This window comes from Trichomycterus rosablanca, chromosome 16 (genome assembly GCF_030014385.1).
Source record: "Trichomycterus rosablanca isolate fTriRos1 chromosome 16, fTriRos1.hap1, whole genome shotgun sequence".
Lineage (NCBI taxonomy): Eukaryota > Metazoa > Chordata > Actinopteri > Siluriformes > Trichomycteridae > Trichomycterus > Trichomycterus rosablanca.
Window position 1 is genome coordinate 1,315,425 of NC_086003.1, and position 25,979 is coordinate 1,341,403.

General features: G+C 45.9%; 1 protein-coding gene across 1 annotated transcript; it reads left to right on the forward strand.

Annotated features, from left to right (window-relative positions):
* Nucleotides 1–1,273: 1,273 nt before the first annotated feature.
* Nucleotides 1,274–25,694, forward strand: LOC134330815 (macrophage mannose receptor 1). The gene is made up of 49 exons (XM_063012080.1): nucleotides 1,274–1,468; nucleotides 1,600–1,712; nucleotides 2,227–2,354; nucleotides 2,537–2,757; nucleotides 3,718–3,827; nucleotides 4,371–4,486; nucleotides 4,587–4,722; nucleotides 4,808–4,890; nucleotides 5,682–5,801; nucleotides 5,890–5,991; nucleotides 6,607–6,765; nucleotides 7,289–7,371; nucleotides 8,075–8,216; nucleotides 8,645–8,689; nucleotides 9,700–9,867; nucleotides 10,216–10,335; nucleotides 10,431–10,541; nucleotides 10,952–10,984; nucleotides 11,086–11,213; nucleotides 11,336–11,507; nucleotides 11,623–11,757; nucleotides 12,823–12,977; nucleotides 13,098–13,239; nucleotides 13,573–13,627; nucleotides 13,731–13,797; nucleotides 14,591–14,724; nucleotides 15,376–15,419; nucleotides 15,527–15,700; nucleotides 15,790–15,944; nucleotides 16,452–16,565; nucleotides 16,661–16,776; nucleotides 16,869–17,020; nucleotides 17,624–17,829; nucleotides 17,953–18,127; nucleotides 18,270–18,491; nucleotides 18,614–18,783; nucleotides 19,046–19,116; nucleotides 19,208–19,308; nucleotides 19,411–19,530; nucleotides 19,625–19,768; nucleotides 20,219–20,373; nucleotides 20,868–20,967; nucleotides 21,048–21,283; nucleotides 22,484–22,673; nucleotides 22,766–23,017; nucleotides 23,120–23,299; nucleotides 24,169–24,222; nucleotides 24,720–24,868; nucleotides 25,340–25,694. The coding sequence occupies exons 1-49, from the start codon at nucleotides 1,274–1,276 to the stop codon at nucleotides 25,382–25,384; spliced, it is 6,498 nt and encodes a 2,165-aa protein (XP_062868150.1). The 3' UTR covers nucleotides 25,385–25,694.
* Nucleotides 25,695–25,979: the final 285 nt, after the last annotated feature.

Genomic DNA, 25,979 nt, shown 5'->3' on the forward strand with positions numbered 1-25,979 from the left:
TAAAAAATAAATAAAAATAAATGTTAAATATATATATATATATATATATAATTTAAATAAATAAAAAAACAATTTATTTATTTTAGAATAAATTCCTGTACTCATTTTTGTTTATAAATATAAATAAAAATAAATGTTAAAAATATATTTTTTAAATTTAAATAAATAATAATTATTTATTGTTTATGTATTTATTTTTTAAATAAATTCCTGTACTCATTTTTTATTTTTTATAAAAATTAAATACATTAAAATTTTATATTCTTTTTACATTAAAAAAATAAGAATACATTTTTAATTATTTTTTGTATATTTATTTGTAAATAAATTCCTGTACTTATTTTTCTATTTTTTATAAAACATAAATACATAAAGAGTGGACGCTGTTAGCCATCAGCTGTAAAAGACTATGATTTTGGAATGGAACGTCCCAACACGCTCATGGTCAGGGTCCACATTCCTTCCTATATTCTGTGGTACACTATATGGACAAAAGTATTCTCATGTTTAAATGTGTGTTTTTCAGTCACAACAGTTGTAACAGGTGTAATAAATCAGTTATATAAAGGAAACATGCTTCCAAATGTGCAGCAACAGTTTAGGGAAGGCCATTTCCTGTTCCAGCATGACTGTGCAGGTTCAACATCTTTGCCCAGCCATAGACAAATTCTGCCATCCTTTCTTGGAATGGGCACAAATTTCCATAGACATTCTTTTAAGTAGAAGCTGCTGTTCTAGCTGAAAAGATCAGGATTTGTCACTCTGGATTAATAAGCGTTTGTTTTTTCTAAACAGAGCGTCCAACAAGCTCACGGTCAGGCGTCCAAATACTTTTGTTCATATAGTGCGTATCTGGTAGCTATTGTATGAGGAGATGTTAGCTTTTGTCATGTGAGTCCTTCATGTTTTCATTTGTGAGCATGTGAGGGTATAAGGAAGGTTTTTTGAGGCGTCTGTAACATGACCAGCATGTGGAACGTAAACAAGCGCCGATCCACCACAGGGCCGCTCGTCATTCCTGCGGCGTATCGTTAAGGAAGGTCAAAGTTCAAAAGCCAGGAGTTACAGGACGTTCTGGTAATTCAGACCCGGTGATCGCTCACGAGTTTGTGCATCACATGACCTCACCTGCTGTCATGAGGCTTTTACGATGCGTGTGTGTTATAACCACACTTAACCCTACGTGGCCAAAAGTTTGTGGACGCTTCGACATTAGCACAGCCCCTTTGTTTGCTGCTATAACAGGATCGCGATTACTGTGATTAGTCGGGTGATGAGGCTGGACTCACGGTCGGTATTCGGTGCATGTGTCTCTCTCACAGTGTTGGGGAATTGTGAAGCGGGATGGCGGCCCTACGAGGAGAGGTGTTACTTCTTCTCCCCCGAAACGAAGACGTGGCACGACGCCCTGGCCGAGTGCCAGAGTAAAAACAGCGACCTGATGAGCATCCAGGACCTTCACGAGAGGGTGAGTCGCGCCCCCTAGTGGTGTACTTCTGTTTTTAGGACCCAGACAGACTAACGATGGGTGTCTAAGGGCTTTATTAATTCATATTTGATGTCCATCTTCAATGTTTGTATTTTCATTTCCTCCTGTAGACGTGGGTCACGACCCAAATCAGCAACAACATATACTGGATCGGCCTGAACGATATCGCCTCCGAGGGGAACTGGGAATGGAGCGACGGGAACGTGTTTTACCCGTACCTGGCGTGAGTACCCGTCTGATATCTTCCAACCCTAAAAAAAAGTACACGCACACTGTATGGACAAAAGTATTGGGACAGTTTAGGGAAGGACTTTTGTCTGAGCACAAATCCCCACAGACATACACAACATACTGACCATAAGCTTGTCTGCACCTGTTCCTAAATTACCAACACAAATATGAATTCCTTACAGCCTGTACTTTCCTGGGAAGGCTTTCCACAAGATTTTGAAATGCGTCTGTGGGAATTTGTGCCCCCCAAAGAGGATAAGCGATTGGCTCGTCCGAGGGAGGAAGGACAGTAAGGAAAATCCTCATTGCTGCAGTTATGCCCTCTGCTGGCTGATCGATGGTACTGCACAGAGATGGGGGATAACACGGATCAGTGCGTGACTCTCCGTGCGCGATACGGATCTCTATATGAACCCGCCTGGTGCAGGTGAAAAGAAGCGGTGCTACTGCACACGTGTCAGAGGGAGCGTGTATTAATTGATGAATTGACGTGATAATATTTGTAGGTACTGGAGAGAAGGACAGCCGGACAACTACAATGACAACGAGGACTGCGGACAGGTCGACATCAACGGCCGCTGGAATGACGAGCACTGCACGGCCAAGCGGCAGTACATCTGCAAACGCGACAACCGTACGTACCGCTAGCACCGGCGCAACATGATTCCCACTCCAACAAGTCACAATAATCATACATAAAGTTACATTTATCTGCATAATCAACCCACAGAACCTAAGACATTCAGTCACAGACAGTAACGGCTGCAGAAATCTTCTTCTTATCTTAAACGTCGCCTCGTGCTTTATGTCCTGTAGCGAACCCTCCTGTCCTGTGCGACACGGCCAACCGGTGGGAGCAGTTCGGCTCCAACTGTTATAAACTTCACCACACGCTGAGGAAGAGCTGGGTGTCCGCCCGCACCGAGTGTCTGACCGAGGGCGCCGACCTGGTGTCCATCGAGTCAGCGGAGGAGCAGCAGTACGTCTTAGGCTTGGACCCGTCCGCTTACGACCTGTGGCTGGGTTATTCCACCATGGTGAGTGTGAAAAAATGGCTTCTGGGGGAGCTCTCTCATCCAGGGTGGGTCTGTAAGTTTCTTGAAAAAGATAAAAGTATGCTGGCATCCCACACCGGCAGAAAACTGGACCGGACCGAGCCTGGCATCACGGTTCCAGAGAAAAGCAGGTTGGCAAACTTGTGAGGGAGAAACCACGATAGATAGGAGCACTTTCACCTGGAGCGTTTTAACACTTAACAAGGTGCTGATTACTGTCAGCTAAAAGAAGCAGATACATCAATCATCTGCGCCTCCATGCCCCCTCTGCTGGCCAGATTTGGTTAGGCAGAAGGATGTGATTCCTAACCCAAGTTATGTCGACTATCATGATGAATAGAAACACCTCCACACAGAGCGTTTTAACACTTAATAAGGCGCTAATGATGGTCAGCTAAAATAAGCAGATACATCAATCATCTGCACCTCCATGTCCCCTCTGCTAGCCAGATTTGGGAAGGCAGAAGGACGTGATTCCATACCCGAGTTACGTCGACGATCATGATGAATAGAAACACCTCCACCTGGAGCTTTTTAACACTTAACAAGGCTCTGATGATGATCAGCTAAAAGAAGCAGCTATGTCAATTATCTGTGCCTCCATGACCCCTCTGCTGGCCAGATTTTGTTAGGCAGAAGGACGTGATTCCATACCCGAGTTACGTCGACGATCATGATGAATAGGAACACTTCCACCTGGAGCGTTTTAACACTTAACAAGGCTCTGATGATGGTCAGCTAAAAGAAGCAGCTATCTCTGCCTCCATGCCCCCCTCTGCTGGCCAGACTTGGGTAGGCAGGAAGATGTGATTCATAACTCAAGCCACGCCAGCAAGCTGTGGGAATCTGTGCCCATTCTGACCTCTGAACTAAACTGCAAACACTTTTTACTGGTGCCACCCAGGCGCCGTCGTTAATGCTTTCCCCCTCCATCTTTTCCAGAAATGCACGTCGGTGTCATGCGAGGTCCAGTCGGAGAGCACCACGTTCACCTGGTCTGATGCATCCACCTTCGACTACACAAACTGGAAGCAGGGGCAGCCTGACGTCACGTAAGAGAACGCTACACAGCATCGTCATCAACCACGACATAAACACATCCGCCGCTGGAATACAGGTGGCACTGCCCACAGTCAATCAAGCTTTTCATCACTGTGGTTTGTAAAGAAAAAGCTTGAATCAGCTTGAGCTTCCTGCTAATCACAAGGTCACATGATTTAAAAAAAAAAGAGCAGAATTAGGGATTTCTTTTTACTTGGCAACCTTTAAGCCCCTTTAGATATGGAGTGATGGTTTGGCTTCCAGTAGGAGGCACTCTGGTGGCACAGAAGCTGCTTCTACCACTATTGCTGGGCTCTAGGGTTCGAATCCCCAGCGGTGCCACACTATAGGACAAAATATTGGGATGTCCCTTCTATTAAGTATGGACATGTTTGGACTGTGGAAGGAAACCGGAGCACCCGGAGGAAACCCACACAGACACAGAAAGGTCCCACATACCTGGGAATCGAACCCAGGACCTCAAACATCACAAGCATCACACAAACACGTCCATGTCGTGCAAAGGAAATAAAATAACATTAATATTTTTACAGAGATCAGCAGAACGGCCTCTGCGCCGGCATGATTAAGTCCGGAGGTGATTACGGGAAGTGGAGGACCCACCTGTGCCGATCCGAGCATCCCTACGCCTGCAAAAAGGCCCTGAACAGTGAGTCCGAAAATTAAAACTGAAACTTACGGGGCGTACCCGAGCTACACAAAAATGCTTTTACGTTAATGATTAATAATATGTCTGTTGTCTTCTGTAGCTCTCTGCCCACTCGGATGGCTGAGCTTTAAAGGAAACTGCTATTTGGTGGTGACCAACGGCCGCCTGCTGACCACGTGGCACGAAGCCCTGACCAGATGCGGTGACCTGGGTGGCCAGTTGTTGACCATCAAAAGGTGAGCACGGTTCTCGCCTAACTGATCGGTGTTGTGATTTGTTTACGGAGCTGATGGGGTGGTTAATTCGGGTCGTGTTTTCCAGCGAGGACGAGCAGTTTTTCATCAACGCTCTGCTTCCTGATCTCCACCAGGTGGACCTACCTGATGTGTGGATTGGAGTTTCAGGTATCAGACCACACTATGATGTATTTTTTATAGTATTTATAATTTAAATAATTATACCAATATACCAATATACCAATTTAGCAGAGCCAATTAGTCTACCGCTGCTGGCGGCCCTATAAAAGGTCAAACGACCCCTTCTGATTCTCCCATAGTCCACGTTCCTCCACTTCTGTACAGGGGTCCCTACACAGCGTCGAAGACCCCAAACCTTTTTTAGTCCAGTCTTTTCCCACCCAGCAGACATAGTGGCCGATTTTGTCTGCTGCAGGCACTGATGATCGTGCCCGCCAGGGGGTGCCAAAATCAAACAGTTAATTTTAAGCCACTCTCTGATACCTTTATGAGAACCATCATGCTGGTCCTGATGGACGGGTCAGGTCAAGCCAGGCTAGTGGCCTGAAGGGAACGAGGTACAAAAGCTTTAAAAATGCTTCCAGGTAGGTTCCAGCAGGGCAGCTTATTTTTTTGTTGGCTTTTTTGGACTGGAACCTGAACAATGGACTTTAACCTGAGTGGCTTCCACTGAGAGAACGAACCTGCATGATTGAGACTCATCATCCACAATTACTTCGAGGTGTTTTGTGTTCTCGCATGGTGAGGACCAATGGGTGGACCATTGGCCAGTTTATGGGCTACACTTTCCTCTAAGATGCACCCTGTGAGGGTACAGTTGGCATTTTTGAAGTCCATTAGAGGAAAAGGGACCAACACTGAGCAGAACGTGTGTAAACAGGGTGATTAATGATGGATCCGTGGGCTCACCTTGCATCTGTGTTTTGCCATGTCACCAGATATGGACCAGGATGGCACGTTCAGATGGGTGGATAAAACAGAAATCCAGTTCTCCAACTGGAGCCCCAATTTCCCGAAGAACACAGATAAATACTGGGACTGCGGGCAGATCTACACAGGTCAGTCATTTTCACATGTCAAGTTTAGAAAAGCACAATACAGTTAATACACTACAGAGAAATGGTTTATGTTTATTTTTATCTACAGGAAATTATGCTGGGAAATGGGAGACAGGAAACTGCTTCAAGGTGCGACCCTACATCTGTAAAATACTCGGGGGTCAGAACGTAAAACCTACGGCTGCTCCAGGTGAGAACTGGAACTCGTCACATACCCTTATTGAAGCAACCCTCCTGTGTCTGTCCGGGCTCGGGACCCGATGGCTAGGCTGTCCCAATTTGTTGAGCGAAATGCAGGAAGATTTTGTTCAATCATTAAGTGTGACAAACATGTAGTGACAGTCCTGATTGCTTAGATTTGGGGGATTTGGGTAGGGTGGTAGCCAAGGCCCCACTTTAAATTGGCGTCCTGTCAGGAAGGGGGTGGGTTACCTCTTTGTGCCCTGGTGATTTCGGGTAACCCGGATCCGGTACAACCCTGGTGGGATAAAGCTATGATCAAAACGGTGGCACGGTGGGTAGCACTGTCCCCTCACAGCTCTTAAGAAGGCCCTGGGTTCGATTCCCCAGCTGGTCGGACGGCCAGGTTTCCTTCTGTGTGGAGTTTGCATGTTCTCCCCGTGTCTGTGTGGGTTTCCTAACACAGTCTGAAGACATACAGTCAGGATAATTGGAGCTACTGGAAATTACTCCAAGTGTGTGTGAATGAATAAATGAATGAATGAATTGATTAATGAATTAATAATTCTGTCTTACCGTCTGTACCCCCCTCCCCTATATTCCTCCCCAACCCCCCACCCCTCAGACTCTCACTGTGACCAGGGCTATCTTCTGTTCGGTGACCACTGCTATCGCTTCGAGTCCGAAAACGTCAAGACGTTTCAGGAAGCCGAAACCTACTGCATGTCCCAGAGCGGCCACCTAGCCAGTCTCCACGACCAGGAAACGGTCAGCTTTCTGACGGGTGAGTGGTACGGTCTATCCAGGACACACGGTTATAGCGAAATACTTAAATCACACACCGGTCAGCCAAAACATTAGGACCGCCCATCTAATACACTATCAAAACTCCACTAGACACTGAAGGAGTCATGTGATATCTGTCCAGTCGGCCTTTTGAATGGAAATAAAAATGAAATGACTGATTCTGTCCCATACCGGACGCCACAGCCTTTACGTCCTCTTTCGAGAGTCTTGAACGCCCAACAACCTGTCACCAGTTCTTGGTGACACCAGGTTGGCTCTATTTGAGCCCACCTGGCTGTTTTGGAGATGCTTTAACGCAGTCGTCTGGGCGTAAGTTGTCGGCTTCTGCACGCTTGTCTAGTACTAGTGTACGTACATTGTTGACGTTGACTGTACATTAATCCGCCAGTTTATGGGCTCCGATTTCAATTAAGATGCACCCTGTGTGGGTACAGTCGGCATTTTTGGAGTCCGAAACATGACACGGACGCTCACTCATCACTGCGTCTTTCTTTCCTCAGCGCACATGTTGACGGCTTCTTGGATCGGACTTAACGACATAGCACAGGAGGGTCAATTCCAGTGGACTGATGGGACGCCGACTGTACGTAACACTCCCGAATTTCTTTAATTCCTCTAGCACACCAGCGCCGGGATTCTGAACTCCTCGGTTCGAAACTCGGCCTTGCCACCGGTCGGCTGGGCGCCATCTGACGGGCGTAACTGGCATCAGTTGCTAACAGGTGTAATGAATCAATGATATATAGGGAATTATATGGTTCCAACTTGGCAGCAACAGATTAGGGAAGGCCCCTGTGTACAAACCAAGAAAATCCAGTGTCCTGCTCAGAGCCCTGACCTCAGCCCCACCCAACAGCTCTGGAATGAACCGGAACACCGACTGAGGCTTTCTGGACTGACATGGGCACAAATTCCCATACACATGCGTACTTCAAAGTCTTGTAAGAAGCTTCTTAGAAGAGCGGTCACTCTGTTTTGATAGCATTTGTTTCAGAAATGGGACGTCCGACAAGCTCATGGACAGGACTCTAAGCCATCATGGATGGATGGATTGGCGTCTTGTTCAAGGTGTGCCCAATGATTCTGGGGAAACCTGATTCACCGCAACCCTGACCAGGATAAATTAAAGCAGGGGTTAAACATGAAAGTGGTGATAGAGGTTACTATAGTTTTAACTGCAATATGATACCAAAGATTTACAGAGATGTTTATGGACAGTTTAGGAAACATTAGACTGCTGGTTAATTTAAACATTAATAATCACAGTGGATCGTTTTCCTCTCCAGAATTTCCTGCCGTGGGGCGTCGGTCAGCCGGACGACTACAACAACGAGGACTGTGTCCAGATCCGCGGTACCGAGCACTGGGAGACGGGAAAACTCAACGACTCGCCCTGTTCCTCCACCCTACCGTTCATCTGTCAGAAAGGTGAGGAACCGTGTTTATTCCTTCTGATTGTACTGCTGGAACAGGGGTGTCCACAGTCAGACAGGCTTTACATCACATGCTTTACATATATATGGGTTTAAAGGTTTCTGCTACTTCTTCTTGGAGCAGAAAAGTAAAGTGTGTGTAATACCAGGGTGGTGCCTCACATCAAGAAGGGTCTGGGTTTGATTCCTAGACTCCTTCCTGTGTGGAGTTTGCATGTTCTCCCTGTGTCCATGAGGGTTTCCTCTGGGGCTCCAGATTCCTCCCTTTCATCCAGTCGTGTTTGCAGCCTTACACTCAATGAACCACACCCACTGCAACCCTGACCAGGATGATAAAAACAGACAACGAATGAATGATTAATGTAACATCACGGTCATTTATTCCAACTCAGATTCATTTGTTGTTGTTTCTTTTCTCTTCAGCTAAAGGTATCGGACCGCCACCGATCCCCCCCACATCTGGACCAGGTAGGAGATTCATGTCATTTAATTTAGTGTTATGTATTAATAATTTAGTATTTTCTTTATTAATAAGCCAAATTTACATTTATAACATTAAGCGTACGCTTTTATCCAAAGCAATACAATTCAAGCAAATGAGGGTTAACTTGGCAGTAATGGGGATTGATCTGGCAACCTTTTGATTTCTATTCCAGTACCTTAATCGCTGAGGTACTGCAGCCCTTTATAGGTAAATAACTGGTAAATTTGAAGCTTACAGTGCTGTCAAATTCTGCCTAGGAAACAACACTTATAACATAGTTATACTCGGTAGAGTTGAAGGTAAAGGAGGAAGAGGACGGCAAAGAAGAATGAACCAGCCATTAAGAAGCTTAAAGACCCAGAGGAACTCTTTACAATACCTTAATACTGTTGCCAGGAGTTGGGAATCAACAAGACAGCACTTAATAATGAAAATATAATTATACCACCAACCTGTACTGTTCAGTTCTAGTCTAGGAATTAAAAAATACATTTATTTTCAAACCAGGATCAGATTAGTCTTGGCCTGGGTCTGAATATTAGCTCAAGTGTGTGTGTGTGTGTGTGTAAAAGAAATAATTTCTGGTGTGATGAGTAAGAGTTAACGTTTTAAACTCTCCATGGCTGCTTGCTATAATAATAATAATAATAATAAATAAGGTGTAAATATCCAGAGAACTTGATGAAATAAATTCTTGAAACTGATACCAACCAGTCGGGCGCCTATACGGACATTAATCAACTCGTCTGAGGGAGGGAGGGTTGTAGGGGTTCCTCATAACTGCTGCAGTTACGACCTCTGCTGGTTGATTGATAGTACTGCACCAAGACGGTGGATAACGGAGATCCTGGTGCAGGTGAAAAGAAGCGGCCGGTACTGCACAAGTGTCGGAGGGGACGTGTGTTAGTCACGGCTCTCCTCGGTCAGGGAATTGGATACGACTAGATGCCGATGAACGTGCACACAGTCCATTTCTTTCTCTCTTGCGTTTCAGGATGGAATGAGAAGTGCGGCTCCTGGACTCCCGACCCCTTCAACGATTACTGCTACTACTTCAACTCTCTCAACTACCGCAAGTGGGCCGAGGCTCGAGCCGACTGTCTTCATCAGGGAGGAGATCTGACCAGCATCACCGAGCCCTTCGAACAAGGCTTCATTCAGTGTACGTACACACACACACACTTTGGGAAATCTTCAGTAGCTCTAACTAGCCTGTGTGAACGTCTTTGTACTTGTGGGAGGAAACCGGAGCGCCCGGGGGAAATCCACACAATCCACACAGGAAGGTCGTAGCGCCTTGCAAGGTTGGGAATCAAACCCAGACCCTTCTTGCTGTGAGGTGACAGCACAACCCACTGCGCTGCTACTTAATCTGTAAAGCATACTGAAACATGATTAGCTCGTATGCTTTGTGATGTAATAAAGCTTGTTTTACACTAGCTTGGATTATTTTCTTAATAGATGCTAAAGCAGTATTTTAATTAGCTTGATTATTTTTTGGAATCGGCAGCTCAAATCCAGTCGATCCCCACCGGCGTGTCTCTGTGGATCGGTGGCCACGACTCGGTCACAGAGGGAGGATGGGAGTGGATGGACCTGGCACCGTTCCGTTACATCAACTGGTCTCCAGGTGAGAGAATAAATGATTCGTATTTTTAATAGTTCAACAGATTGTTTACAGAAAGAGAAGAAAATAATGTACGATTTAATCACGGCTGGTCGCAGGGAACCCGGACGACTATTACGGCGAGGACTGCCTCTCCATCTACATCAACAGCGGCCTCTGGAACGACGACAACTGTGAAAACCGGCGCGGTTACATCTGCAAACGGCGCGGTACTGACCCACTCACCCCTACCACCTTTGGAGCAGATTTTATACATATATTTATAAACAATTATTAATTACGAGCTACTCTACGGACAAAAGTGGACACCTTTATAGCATTAGTATCGTGTATATGCTTCCAGTGCACCAAACAAGGTCCATAAAGCCGTGACTGACCTGCACAGAGTTTAGGATGAATTGGATGGTCCAGTATATCGACCCTCTCTGACCTGACATGCTGTATGACTAGAGAGGCAGATGCTGTTTTCTCATAATAATAATAATAATATAATAATAATTCCCATGGTAAGCTTGTGGTCAGGTGTCTACATACTTTTAGCCATATATACGTAGTAATTTTATCAGAATATTAGAAATATATATCAAAATTAAAGCTGTTATTTTATTTTATTCAACAGGAAACACTCCAGAACCTCCACCACCACATGATGGTATGCAGCCCTTTATACCGTATTACTATACGTTTTTTGATTAATGTAATAATTTGATTGAAAAGTGATCGATCGCCGGTGCTCACACGCCCTTTCTGCAGGTTTCATGACGGCGATCACATGCGAGATCTCCCCCATGCTGCTCCACTGTCCTGAAAACAGCGTCATCAACATTCAGTCGGCCTTCTTGGGTCGACGCACCGACAAAATCTGCCCCTATGACGACGGAGTCCATGGTGAGCAATGCACAGCGAATAGCCGTGACTGGGTTGTTTAGGTTTGTCTATTATGACTGATAGAAGGGGTGTCCCAATTCTTTTGTCCATATAGTGTTTTTATAGACAAAAATAGCTGATGTTCGTTTCCCTCGGTGCAGGTACGTGCACGGTCCCGGGTACATACCAGCGGATCAGGACACAGTGTGATAATCACCAGTCCTGCTTCCTCTTCACGCATGTGGACAACGACCCGTGTCCCTCCGTCTCCAAGTACATGGAGGTGGTGTACAGCTGTGAGCAGGATGGTACGTGGCGGTCAGGACAGACGTCGGGAGCAGGTCACATGATTATAAATGTCAAACGTGTGTGTTAAATTTGATGTGTGTTCTTGTGTGTGTGTGTGTGTGTGTGTTATTTTAGTGTGTGTGAGAGGTTTGGGGATGGAAGATGGGAACATTACAGACACTATGCTCTCCGCCTCCTCATACACCAGTGGTAAAGGACCCACGGACGCTCGGCTCAACGGGAACTCCTGCTGGATGCCGTCAAGCCCCTGTGAGTTTTTTTTATTATCTACCAATTAATCTGCCCATGAATCTTTCCTCTAATATCTCATCCATCCATCCATCCATCCATCCATCTATTTATCTCTCCATCCATCCATCCATCAATTCATCCATCCATCCATCCATCCATCCATCTAACCATCCATCCATCTATTTATCTCTCCATCCATCCATCCTTCCATCCATCAATTCATCCATCCATCCATCCATCCATCTAACCATCCATCCATCTATTTATCTCTCCATCCATCCATCCATCAATTCATCCATCCATCCATCCATCCATCTAACCATCCATCCATCTATTTATCTCTCCATCCATCCATCCATCAATTCATCCATCCATCCATCCATCCATCTAACCATCCATCCATCCATTTATCTCTCCATCCATTCATCCATCTAGTTATCTCTCCATCCATCCATCCATCTATCCATCCATCCACATCAGTCATATTCCTCCCCTCATATCCACCCGTTTATCCATCCACTCCTCCATATTCATCATTCTATGTAATTCTGTCTGTAATACCTATTCATCCATCCATCCATTCATCCATCCATCCATCCATCCACCAATCTTTCCATCTATCCATCCATCCATCTATTTATCACTCTATCCATCCATCCTCCATCCACCAATCTCCATCCATCCATCCATCCATTTATCCATCCATCCTTCTGTTCATCCATCCATCCATTCATCCATCCATCTAACCATCCATCCATCCATTTATCCATTTATCTCTCCATCCATCCATTCATCCATCTAGTTATCTCTCCATCCATCCATCCATCCATCTATCCATCCATCCACATCAGTCACATTCCTCCCCTCATATCCACCCATTTATCCATCCATTCCTCCATATCCATCATTCTATGTACCCGTCTGCAATACCCATCTATCCATCTATTAATCCACCCATCGATTCACACATCGATCCACCCGTCCATGTTTATTGATCTGTTGATCTCTGTATGATTCTAAGATCACATCAGTGTCTGATTTAATGCTCCTGACTTCCTTCCTCTATGTTGTCGTGTTTTTCAGCTAACTCGTGGATTCAGGTGAGTCTGACCGAGTCAAAGAAAATCACCGGGGTGAAGATCCAGGGCTGCCCCACCGCAGATCACTGGGTCACTAAGTTTAAGGTGCAGACCAGCTTGGACGGAGCTTCGTGGACCGACTACAGTAACGATGGAAAGGTACATCACTAAAATAAAAATGAAAATCTTTACTTCACACCTTTGACCATGTACTGTGTGTGCGCTCAGCTTTTGGATAATTCCAGGGACACGTATGTGTGTGTGTTGTAGGCTGAAGAGTTCTTTGGTGCAATGGACAGATCCAGTCCAATTACTCAGCTGCTGGGAACACCGGTATCTGTGAAGCACATCCGCATCCTTCCACTCGAGTGGTTCAGCCAGGCCGGCCTGCGCATCGAGATCCTGGGCTGCTCCCCTGACTGTACGCTAACACTCTTAGTAATAATAAAAATATGTTTTGGGCACTCGGGTGGCTTAGTGCTCCTCAAATTTGCCCACATAGACACTCGATTGGCTGTGTCTTTAAGGGGCTAAACAGGGTTTCCTCATAAATGCTGCAGTTACGACCCTGCTGGCTGATCGAGGGTGCTGCACTGAGACAAAACAGATCACTGTTAGGACCTGCCTCCTGCAGGGGAAAAGAAGCGGTCGGCTACTGCACACGTGTCGGCAGGGGCGGAATCAATGAGGGTGTCTACATAATTTTGGTGGTATAGTGTACTGATATGATTTGTGTGTTTGTGTGTGTACATAGATGCCATCACGTGCAGCACGAGACCCAGTTTGGACCATTCGGTCGACAGGATGACGTAAGTAATGTGTGTTTTTATTAAAGAATAAAGAATTATATATATTTTGAATATATGTGATGAACTGTGTGGCTAACGTGTCGTGTTGTGCCTCGCTCTGCAGCGTTCACTGTCCTGCTGGTTGTGCATCTCAAGCGTATAACGTGTACGGCACCGTAACGTACCGAGGGGTGAGTACGGGTCATCAGCTATCATTAAAACCACCTCCTTGTTTCTACACTCACTGTCCATTTTATCAGTTCCACTTACCATATAGAAGCACTTTGTAGTTCTACAATTACTGACTGTAGTCCATCTGTTTGTCTGCATGCTTTTTTTTACCCTGCTTTCACCCTGTTCTTCAATGGTCAGGACCCCCACAGAGCAGGTATTATTTAGGTGGTGGATCATTCTCAGCACTGCGGTGACAATGACATGGTGGTGGTGTGTTAGTGTGTGTTGTGCTGGTATGAGTGGATCAGACACAGCAGCGCTGCTGGAGGTTTTTAAATACCGTGTCCACTCACTGTCCACTCTATTAGACACTCCTACCTAGTTAGTCCACCTTGAAGATGTAAAGTCGGAGACGATCGCTCATCTATTGCTGCTGTTTGAGTCGCTCATCTTCTAGACCTCCATCAGTGGTCACGGTGCGCTGTTGGCTGGATGTTTTTGGTTGGTGGACGATTCTCAGTCCAGCAATGACAGTGAGGTGTTTAAAAACTGCAGTGCTGAGAATGATCCACCACCTAAATAATATCTGCTCTGTGGTGGTCCTGTGGGGGTCCTGACCATTGAAGAACAGGGTGAAAGGGAGCTAACAAAGCATTGCAGAGAAACAGATGGACTACAGTCAATAATTGTAGAACTACAAAGTGCTTCTATATGGTAAGTGGAGCTGATAAAATGGACAGTGAGTGTAGAAACAAGGGTGATCAGTGTATAACTGAACAACGTTTGATGACTCTTGTCGTTGTGCTGCAGGACTCCACCATCTGCGCGGCTGCGATTCACGCCGGCGTGGTTCTGAACGAGAACGGAGGCGACTGCACCGTCCTCAAGGCGCCGGGCCAGAGCTTCTACACCGGCTCCACCAGAAACGGCATCACCTCCAAACAGTACGAACCCTGTCCTGTTATAGTCCTGTGTAACAGAGTGGGTACCACACAGCTTGGAATCTGGGTTCCTGGGTTTGATCCTTGCTTTCCTTGAGTGCTCCGGGTACTTTAGTTACCTCCCACCTCCTGAGAGTTAAACCTGCCCCTGTGTGGGTGGATTAGGAAGTGTGTGTTGCCCTATAAAGGGGTCATGTCCTGTCCAGGGTAGATTTCTGTCCAGTAAGATCTTAATGTGGTTTTGTCCAGTTTAGTCATTTCCAGCTCCCTATTGCAATTCCTCTGCCGCCTGCACCACCCCCACGCTGGCTCTCTGATAACCGGCTGCTTCTTTAAACTAGCCAGCAGTGGATTCCCCAGTCATGCTATGCACTATATGTTCCTGAGAATGAGGAGAAACCCTATCCAACCGTCCCGCCCTAATGGACAGCCTGGTCAGGCCGGTAGCACTGCTCAGACTCGAAACATTAAACTCAAAAGCTTCAGCTCTCAGCTCTGGTAGGCTTGCGTGATAGGACAGGGATGAACAGGGTTTCCTCATAACTGCTGCAGTCACGACCCCTGCTGGCTGATCGATGGTGGTGCACAGAGACAAGCAAAAACTCACTTAGGCTCTTGCGCCACCTTGGCTTTTATTTCTGTTTTATTTTGCAGGTTCAGCGGCGATTACTCGGTATCCTACACGTTTGCTGATGGAGGTAGGAACGTCCGTATGGTCCAGTTTATTTACTGACACTGGAAACGTCCATCAGAACAGAATAAGAACTGTGTGTACGTGTGTGTGTGTGTGTGTGTGTGTGTGCAGAGCTCAGGTGCTCGGGGATGGACTGGTACGAATTCGGAGAGTTCTGCTACAAACCCTTCATGGATAAGAGGACGTGGCACGAGGCTCGGGCCCAGTGCAGGAAGCTGGGGGCCGATCTGGTCTCCATCATGTCCATCACGGAGCAGAGCTGGCTGGAGAGTTACCTCTACATGGGTACAGATGGATACGAGCCGTAGAAGATACAAAGCTACATAAACTGACCGATCGGTCACCAATCAATTATTTTTCTGTCCCTTTCGCAGCGACAAGCGACGTCTGGATCGGTCTGAATGATCTGAGCGTCTCGGGCTTCTTCACCTGGTCGGACAACCACGAGGTGAAGTTCACGTACTGGGCTCCTGGAGAACCCAACAACCACCTGGGCTTCCATGAGGACTGCGTGGAGATGTACTACCAGGTAGTGGAGCCACTCAGTGTGATAAAACAGGAGGGATGGATGGAGGGATGGGTTAGGGTTATGGTTTATTGTGAAAGGGTGACACAGCACTCTGAGTTGTAGTTTCTCTTGAGGCTCTTGAGTCTTAGTGGTGCTACCTGCCTGACCGGGTGTTTGAGGACGGAAAGTTTGGTGACTTCTTCTATCTGGTCAACGGCAGCATTGGAAATAGAGTTACACCTAGAGCACAGCGTGACCCTCCGTACGCGATACGGTTCTCTGGAAAATGCACATCAGACAGCTTGCTAGTCTGCGACTCTCCTTGGCCAGTGCTGGGGGATGGGATAGTGGTAGCTCGGTGGTTAGGGTACAGGACTAGTAGCCAGAAGGTTGCTGGTTCAAGCCCCACATCTGCTGGGTTACCACTGTTGCAAGTCCATTAATTCTCAATTGCTTGGATTGTATATGAAAATGTAAATGCGATAGGGAGTTGGAGATGACTAAACTGCTTCTGTGTGTTCTGTGCAGACGGGCAGATGGAACGACGTGACGTGTACGGAACTGAACACCTACATCTGTAAAATGGCCAAAGGACATTACCCCCTACCCTCCATCAAACCCACCGTGTACGGATGCCCGCAGGTAGGCGACACTCACACTCGTGTTTTATGTTATTTATAAAAAACAAAACAACAATAACATGACGCTCGTGTGTGTGTGTGTGTGTGTGTGTGTAGGGCTGGGATGCTTTCGAGTACTCGTGTTACTGGTTCGAGGAGACTCCCATGACCCGCGCTGATGCCAAGACCTTCTGCGAGAGTAAACACAGCACTCTGCTGCACATCATGGACGTGTACGCGCTTTACTTTGCTTTTATCAGCATTATACAGTGTTTACATTATTACAGCGTGGTAATCTTCTGTACCATGGTTTGTGACCCTGCAGGTACGAGCAGTCTCACTTTACCGCCATGCTGAGCGGTTATTCTGACGACTGGTGGATTGGTCTGAGGGCGAGGGGTGAACTGGGAGGAGTGGATTACAGATGGGACAACGGAGCCCTGCTGTACTACACACACTGGGACCGAAATTATCCAGGTTAGCTGTCCAAACACTCAAACAGTCCAGTAACCAACCGGTCACCAACAACTAGTTCTTCTGTAACCCGATAACCTTCCACACAAACCACCTTTTTCATACTGGTAACCTACAAATCATCCTCAGTTAGTCTGGTAACCAACTAACAAAGATTTTACACATAACTTACCCACACTCTACCCCAAACCCTACTACCCTATACAGAACCAATCTACACCCCACCTTAAACCCTAATACCCTATACAGAACCAATCTACACCCCACTTTAAACCCTAAACAGAACCAATCTACACCCACCTTAAACCCTAAACCCTATACAGAACCAATCAACATCATACATCTAAACCTAATACCCTACTCAAAATTAACCTACACCCCACCCCAAACCCTAAACCTTAAAAAGAGTCATTCTATACCTTTAACCCAAATACCTTTCTCTCAACCAACTAACAAAGAATCTTCAACTAACCTCATAATCCACCTCACCAGTTATCCTTACCCCAACCTCATAATCCACTACACCGGTATTACAGTAAAAGCACTGTGGGGATTTAACCCCGTATTAATTCTGATTTCTGTATTGAAACGTAAATTTTCCCATAGACGACCACGCGGGCGACTGTGTCACCATGACAACGTCGCCTATAGCCGGTTTCTGGAAAAACGGGGAGTGCGAGCTCTCCCATCCATTCATCTGCGAGGCAGCTAGAAATGGCATCACACCGCCCACTCGGCCCCCTACCCCGCCCCCGGACCCTTCGTGTGCCGAAGGCTGGACCGCCCTGCGACACTTCCGACAGTGCTACAAGGTGAGCTCCGGGTGTACCTCCCCAAGTGCCCGCTGGGAAACGTGAGCCAGAACCTGGCGAGCTATTTATCAGAAATATCTGATATTTAACCAGCGTGTGTGTGTGTGTGTTTCCGTCTGCTAGCTCTTCACCGTGGATTACTCGAAGAAGAAAAGCTGGGTGGGGGCGCGGGAGGACTGCCTGTCCCGCGGAGCCGACCTCATCAGCATCCATACAGTAGAGGAGGAGAACTTCCTAGCTGACTACACCAAAGGAAACACGCAGTGGATTGGTCTGAGCCAGGATCCTATAGAAGGAGGTAAGTCACTAACTACATGTAACCTACCTAAACCTCACCCCTAAGCCTAAAACCCTACACATAACCTACCCAAACTTCTCACCTAACCCTAAAACCCTACACATAACCTACCCGCACCTTCCATCATTGGTTTTCGTCCCAGGTTACCACTGGAGCGACGCTTCTCCGGTCACTCACACTAACTGGGGTCACGGCGAGCCGAATAACCACGAGGGTCGGGAGAACTGTGTGGAGATGGTCACCACCAACAACGGCTCATCCTTCTGGAACGACATCAACTGCGACGCCCATCAGAACTGGGTGTGCATGATTGCCAAGGGGAAGACACCCATCGTCCCTCCAGTTCCTCCTCCAATTATCCCAGGTACACATCAAACTGATACGAGCTCTGTCGCCTCACAGCAAGAAGGTTCTGGGTTCGATTCCCAGCTGGAGCTGTTCGTGTCCTGTAACTCTGGTAACGTCTTCTCCTTTCGCTCTGCGCAGCCCCTGATTGTGGAGATAACCCCGGCTGGAGGAAGATGAATGGCGTCTGTTATTACTACAATGACACCGATGTTGTGGATTTCTACACGGCCATGCTGAGGTGCTACCACGAGAAATCGCTGCTAGTCTCCATCCTGGACCAGCAGGAGCAGACCTTCATGCTCTCCATGGTACGACCGCAAACTTCTGCTTCAAAAAGCACCTTTATTAAAGGTTCAAATTAATTTAGTGCTGGAATTTGGTTTATTTTGACCAAATTTCCTATCTGAGCAAAGGTATTCACACCCCAGCAAATGCATGCTTGCATACACATAATCTCTTATCTGAGAAAAAGTATTCAACCCCCACACATACTCCACTGTTGCTGAGCTGGAATCAGGTTCTTGTTTTCTCTCTAGTTTTAACTGCTTTGTCTCTGGGTTTGTGCTGCAGGTAGGAACAGGCCAGATTGCTGCAGCGTGGATCGGGATGAGGATGTTGGGGGTTGTAGGAGGACTTTTGTTGTACGTCTGGTCTTTATTATTATCCTCGTTTCTCTTGTGTTATAATCATAATAATTAGATTTATTTAATGTGTCTGTGCTTCCCTGTACAGATGGGTGGATGGATCTCCTGTCACATACGTGCACTGGGCATCGGGAGAGCCCAACAACGCTAACGGGGAGGAGCAGTGTGTGCAGATGAACAGATATCCAGGTACAACGACCCCACACGGGTTATGTGTAAAGGTGGGTTGCAAAAAAAGGCTGGTGGATCGGAGCTGGTATTAATAATTTCATCTCGAACCCTGTCTTTAAGGCTCGTGGAACGATGTTAATTGTGGCAGAGCCGTTGCGGGCTACGTGTGCAAGAAACTGCCCGGAGAAAACCACACACCTCCACCTCCGACCCCTGCGTGGGACGGGAACTGCCCCGAGGGTAACTTTTCCACCGCCACACGCCTGTGAAGAGCTTTATCGGGGCGTAACCCAAAACTCAAACTGTTTGGTTTCTCTTCTGTCGTTGGCTTCAGGGTGGATGCGCTACCACAACAAGTGCTACATGTTCAAGGGACGGCACGGGCATAACGAAGAGAGAACTAACTGGACTTTCGCTCGAGACTGGTGCAGGAAAGAGGGCGGAGATCTCGCCGTCATTGATGACATTAATGAAAACGGTAAGTCGTCGAATACAAAATAAAAAAAGCTTTCTGGAGCACTAGGGGTGGCGCAGCGCACTGAGAGACCCTGAGTTAAAACCTTTGGGGTTTCAGAGTGGTGCTTGTGTCCGAGCCAGGCACTTGACAGACACACGGACCCGGTTGGGTGTGTCTGAGAGAGGGAAGGTCGGAATTTCCTCCTTATGTCTGTCTAGGCTTTGACTCACATCTCAACGAAAGCCTTCTTCAGATGATGAGGAGTCCAAGGTATTTAACCACCTTGGAGGTTGACCCACCCTGCCATCTAGTCATTAGGGTCCTTGTTGCTGCAGTAGTGACCTCTGCTGACTGGTCAGCAGGTTCTAGTGAGTGGATCTCTTTGGCCAGCGTAGGAATGGTGCAACTGGACCAGATTGGGAGAAAGACGGGGAAAGTGCATCATTTCTGTCTCCGCCTGTCTCATTCCAGATTTCGTGGCGAGTTATCTGAGGGACATGAACCACGCTGCGTGGATCGGTCTGTCCGACAGGCTTCACGAGGGTAAATTTGCCTGGAGTGACGGAGTGAGTCCGGTCCTGTTCACCAACTGGGCGGAAAAGGAACCCAACAACAACGACGGACAGGTAGAGCGTCAAACGTCTATTAATCACACACACACACACACACACACACACACACTAAACTGGGAGAACAAGTTGTGCTTTTAAATTGGGAGAAAATACGGGAATAAGAAAATAACAGATACACAATGTGGCCAAAAGTATTTGGATGCCTTAAACAAGCCGTATTACAATAGACTGACTGACTGAGATCTTTCCAGCTAATAGAACAGGGACTTAAAAAGTATGTCTGTGGGGATTTGTGCCCATTCAGTTGCTCAAGAAAGCCACAGTGAGGCTGTTGAGTGGGGCTGAGATCAGGGCTCTGTGCTTGCTTTGTGCTGGAACAGGTTAGGGCCTTCCCTAAACTGTTGGAAGCATATGGTTTCCTTTATATGACAGATTTCTTATACCCGTTAGTTGTTGTGACTAAAACACATGAATTGAATCATTAGAAAAGGTGTAGTGTGTAATAAAATCTGAGTTTCTGATGGACAAGTTTCTGATGGCTCTTCCAGGAGCACTGTGTGTCGATGCTCCACAATCACCTGGCGACGGGCCGCTGGAACGATGAGAACTGTAATGAGAGGAGGAGCTGGGTGTGCTCCAGAAAGAAATGTAAGTACTCCATGTGCAGGAATGTCTGCGTATGGTAGAAAACGAGCAAAAACGCTTATAGTGGCGTTCTCCTTCCACAGCTGCCAGTCTGCCCCCGCCTCCGCCCACCAGCAGTCCCTGCCCCTCAGGCTACACCACATGGTACAAGAACTGCTACAAGCTGGTGGAGAGTCCGAAACCGTGGGAGGAGGCGCAGGCCGCCTGTGTGAAGGAGGGAGGAAACCTGGCCAGCGTGGACATGAGCTACGAGCAGGCCTTCATCACGGGAGTGGTCCAGCAGGGCAAAACAGAGGCCTGGATCGGTCTCCGGCGCAAGGTACGAACACTCTGATTCTCTTCTGTAGGTACTTGTGATCGTGTCGTGTACGACGTGTCTACCGTGTCCTGCTGGAGAACCAAACCGGGTTCTAAAAAGAGTTCCAGAACTCATGAGGTAGATTTAGAACCATCACTGTGGTCCTACGACTCTCACTGCACTTCTAACATTCGCACTGCTGTACTAGAGTCTTGCAATGGTTCTAGAAGTTTCCAGTAGTGGACTAGAACTGGTTCTGGATCTGTAGGACACATTTTCCCATAATTCACAGTTCCACAGTGATAATATGAAACCCCCGATCATTTAAAACCATTATAAAACGCCGATAAGCTTTCTAAAGGAAGTTGTAGTCTAGCGGTTAAGGTACTGGACTAATAATCAGAAGGTCACTGGTTCAAGCTCCACCACTGACAGGTTGCCACTGTTGGGCTCTTGAGCAAGGCCCTTAACCCTCAACTGCTTAGACAATATACTGTCACAGTCCTGTAAGTCACTTTGGATAACAGAGTCTGCTAAAAGCCAAAAATGTAAACATAAATGTAGAATCTTTACGGGAGCTCTAGAAGCATAAAACAGTCTCTGGAATCAGAGGGAGAACTCCGGAACCTAAAACTAGTCCACTACCCCTGAGATCCAGGTTCAAATCTCTGCTCTACAAGGGTTTTTGAATGCCTGTGATGGTTTGGCACCCTGTCTAGATCATTCCTTCCTTCGCCCAGTGTTTCTCTGTGAAACCAGACCCGCCAAGACCCTGACCAGGATACTGTGGTTGATAACAGTGTAATAAAATTAAAGTACCAGAACTTATCGTACAGTTTTGAATAATATCTTGTGTGTATGGCATTCTGTTGGTTCTAGAACTGTTTTTTAGGAGTCTGACTTCCACTCTGGTTCCAGAGTTCCTGTTCTGTTTCTAGAATTGAATTTCTACAGCGGGTGTAGAATTTCCCTTCAGGGATCAATAAAGTAATCAATCAATCAATTAATATAGATCCGATCTTCACCGTGGATCCAGAACTCTGTAGTTTTAGGTTACTGTCATTCTAGAGTTCTCCTTCTGGATCCAAAATCCTTTTACACTTCCAGAGCTCTCGTGGTGATTCTAGATCGCTCGCTGACGTTTTAGTTCCACATTAGCTCTGTGGAACTGTGAATCATGGGAAAACGTTTCCTGTAACCGGCTGTGGGTTTTGGGTGCAGGGGGACAGCGGTTCGTACCAGTGGTCGGACGGCTGGCCGATCTTCTACACACACTGGGGTCCGGGAGAGCCGAGCAACCACGCAGACGAAGGCTGTGTGAGCATGCACGGGCGCTCCCACTTCATCCAGGGCACATGGAACGACACGGACTGCAAAGTGGCCAAACCGTACATCTGCAAGATCTCACACGGTAAACACAGCCGCCATCTTTCTCTGATAACCTGCGGATCAGTGGATTAAACGTCTATTGATTAAAAATGTTATTTATTTATTTTCATCTAGAGTCCATCCCGCCGACTCCTCCTCCAGGAGACGGGGAGTGTTTCCCGGGCTGGCGGCCGTACGGGCGCTACTGCTATTTCGTTTACAACGGGAAGCAGGGCTTCTCCTGGCCCGAGTCCCGACTCTACTGTCAGCAGATCTCGGGAAGCGACCTGGCGTCAGTGCACAGCCGAGCCGAGGGCGAGTTCATCAGGAGCATCAACTACACCAGATACCACAACGTCTGGATCGGCCTCAGCAAGGATGCATCATGTACGAGCACACCTTCCTAAATCATAGTTTAGCTAAATAATCTCACATTAAATACTCTCACATTAAATACTCTCACATTAAATACTCTCACTTACATTTTAGTTGGATGGGGTTGGACTGACATGACTGCGCTGGGATACACAAACTGGCGTCCGGGCGAGCCGAACGGGGCCCAGCACGACGTGGGCCGAGAGGACTGTGTGGAAATGTATAACGACGATGGAACCTGGAACGACAACAGCTGCTTCCAGAAGAGAGGATTCGTCTGCAAGCGGCACCAACGTAAGTTTGCACACTTCTCTGTGCCCTTATAAATAGGCCTGGTTTGAATGCTCCCATTAATGAGGCGGGTTTTTTTTTGCCGAGGTCTGTATAAAGGCCTAAATGTTGATCGTATGCTGAAATGAATTATGCTTTAATGGTCAGAGATTGTACAAAACTGCCATGAATTATGTGATCCAATCATTTAGTTACAGAAAAAGTACAAATAAATCATTAAAATCGTAAAAACTAGGGCGCACAAAAACAGAAGAACAACTTAATAGGCAGCGGATCCTTGATAAGAGGTGCAATTTTACTGTCTCACCACATGAGGGCGCCAGATATTTACATTCATTTTAAATGTAAAGCAGCGCTGTAGCATTTCTGTCTCAAATGTTCACAAATCAGATCAAATCTGAGCGTCAAGCTAAACATTTTCATTGTCTTATTTGTGTAAGAATGTAGTTAAATCAGTCATAATGCGTCAGAATGCAACTTTATTTCCACAAAGTTTATGTAACTGTGTATTTTGCTGGTAAACTGTGGCCCTGACTTTGGTTGTTAGCACTTTGCTAACGTAACAGTCTCTCATTATTTTTTATAATCTCTTTATCATATATTAAATAAAATAAAATCACACTGCAATTTTGACGAACTCTAAAACTGTAACAAACTGCACTATAACATTAAATCATTTATTCCTTCAATCTTAAGTCTTCCCATCTTCTTCCCACATCTTTTAAATGTTGATTAGTCAAGCTTTCCCATCAGCTTGACTAGTTGACATTTAGATTTTTTGTGTATTTTGACCTTAAACATGTATATATATTCCACGTCTACTCAATATGACAATAAAAAGTGATTTATTTTCTGTTTTATGTTTATTTTAGACTATTCTACAGATGACGGACGCACTACTACTCCAACTGTCTCTCCAATACACCGTGAGTTTGTATTATTGCTTGTTTGTCATTAACATTGTGAACGTCGAAATTTCCTCTCAGTTCAAGAATAAACCCAACTCCAAAACAGTTGGGACAAAAGGAAAATGTAAATAAAAACAAGACAGCGTTGAGTTGCAAGGTCACAGCATATGAATATTGGTTTTCACTCTTGCTCTAGAGTTCATGAATCTGTTAAACATGTTATGGACTGGCCGTCTCGTACACATACTCAGTGGTCATTATCTTCCTGCATGAGATTTTTAACAGTTTGCAGATGTCCTTGTTCCAAATGCTCGAGTGTCTTTCTTCCTCTTTCTTTAGTGTCCAGGCTTTACGTCCATATGTGGCTACTGGTCAAACCAAGGCTTTCATCCATCAGTCAGAGCTTGGTGATGGTGCTTATTGACGAATTGACACCATTGCCGTTCTTTTTACCCAGATTGTCTGTGGTTCATTGCTCCTCACTTACATGATGATTATGTGTCTGTGTTTCTCAGCTCATGCAAATGCAATCGCCGGTGCTGTGATCGGAGTTATACTGGCCGTGGTCGTGGTTCTTGGCGCGCTGTATTACATCTTCAGGGTTAAAGGAGTCAAACTGAGCGCTGTCAGTCTTCCAACCAAAAAAACAAGTCCGGTCGAGGTGGTGAGTTACATCAGCCAAAACACTGCAGCCATAAATGCTCAAAATGCCCCCCCTTCCCTAATACACTGATGAAAGAATTATACACAATTATAAATCAACATATTCCACTCACTAGCTTTTAATGTAAGGATTCATCAGTGTTCCTGTCAGGTAAAAATCAGGTAAATTTGCTACCTTCAGTGTTCAATACAGGGCTTCTGCCTTTTGCTAAACAACTATTCATGTTAAAATGAATATTTATGGCGCACTAAGCAGCCGCACCAAATTTAAGCCTTAGCTTCAACACCAAACTGACACATAGACCAGTGATGAGCGGCTTGATACTTACTGTGGGTCCAGCCTGACACAACCTGGATGGGGTGCCAACTAATCCCAGGACCCAAAAAAACTCTACAGTAATCAAACACACACACAAGGATTAACAGATTTTGCTAATACGTAACAGCCGCTCTGGTTCTTGTTTTTTTCCAGCCTACTTTCAACAACCCGAACTTCGGTGGAGAATCAGAGACATGAACCCGAGGTGGTGGAGTCGTCTCGTGTACAGAAAGTGGAAACGATGGAGAGTTTTAATCAGTGATCAAGATGTAATTCATTTCTATGCTTTAGGACGTTTTATTGGAATTGAAATATATTTGTAAGCTAATTGAAGCGGATGCAGTAAACTTAGAAATATTAGTAGGGTAAACTAGCTAATGTGGTAAACGTTTCTTGTACATACACTTGTGTTCTGATGTGCACTGGAAATACGAAGCTTTCAATAAAAGACAAAGTTGTCTCAGTCTTCATTGTTGTTGGGGTAGTAAAAGCTTAACAGCAATTAAATGTCAATAAAAAAAAAAAATCGAAATGACGAAGTCTGTTTATGGTGAAAAACAGGAACCAGCTACAGGAGAGTGATTGTGATTTGTGTTTATGCATTCAAAAGAGAATAAAACACCTATAAACTATAACGATAGTGAAAAATATGCACATATAAAATACATTTAGACCAAACTGAAATTAATATTAAAAAAATAAATACAATGAAATTTAAACAAAGAAAAAAGTAAGAAAGCAACAAAAATCAGAAAGTATCGAAGTACTGAATGCTGTGGTGGGTCCTGGGTTC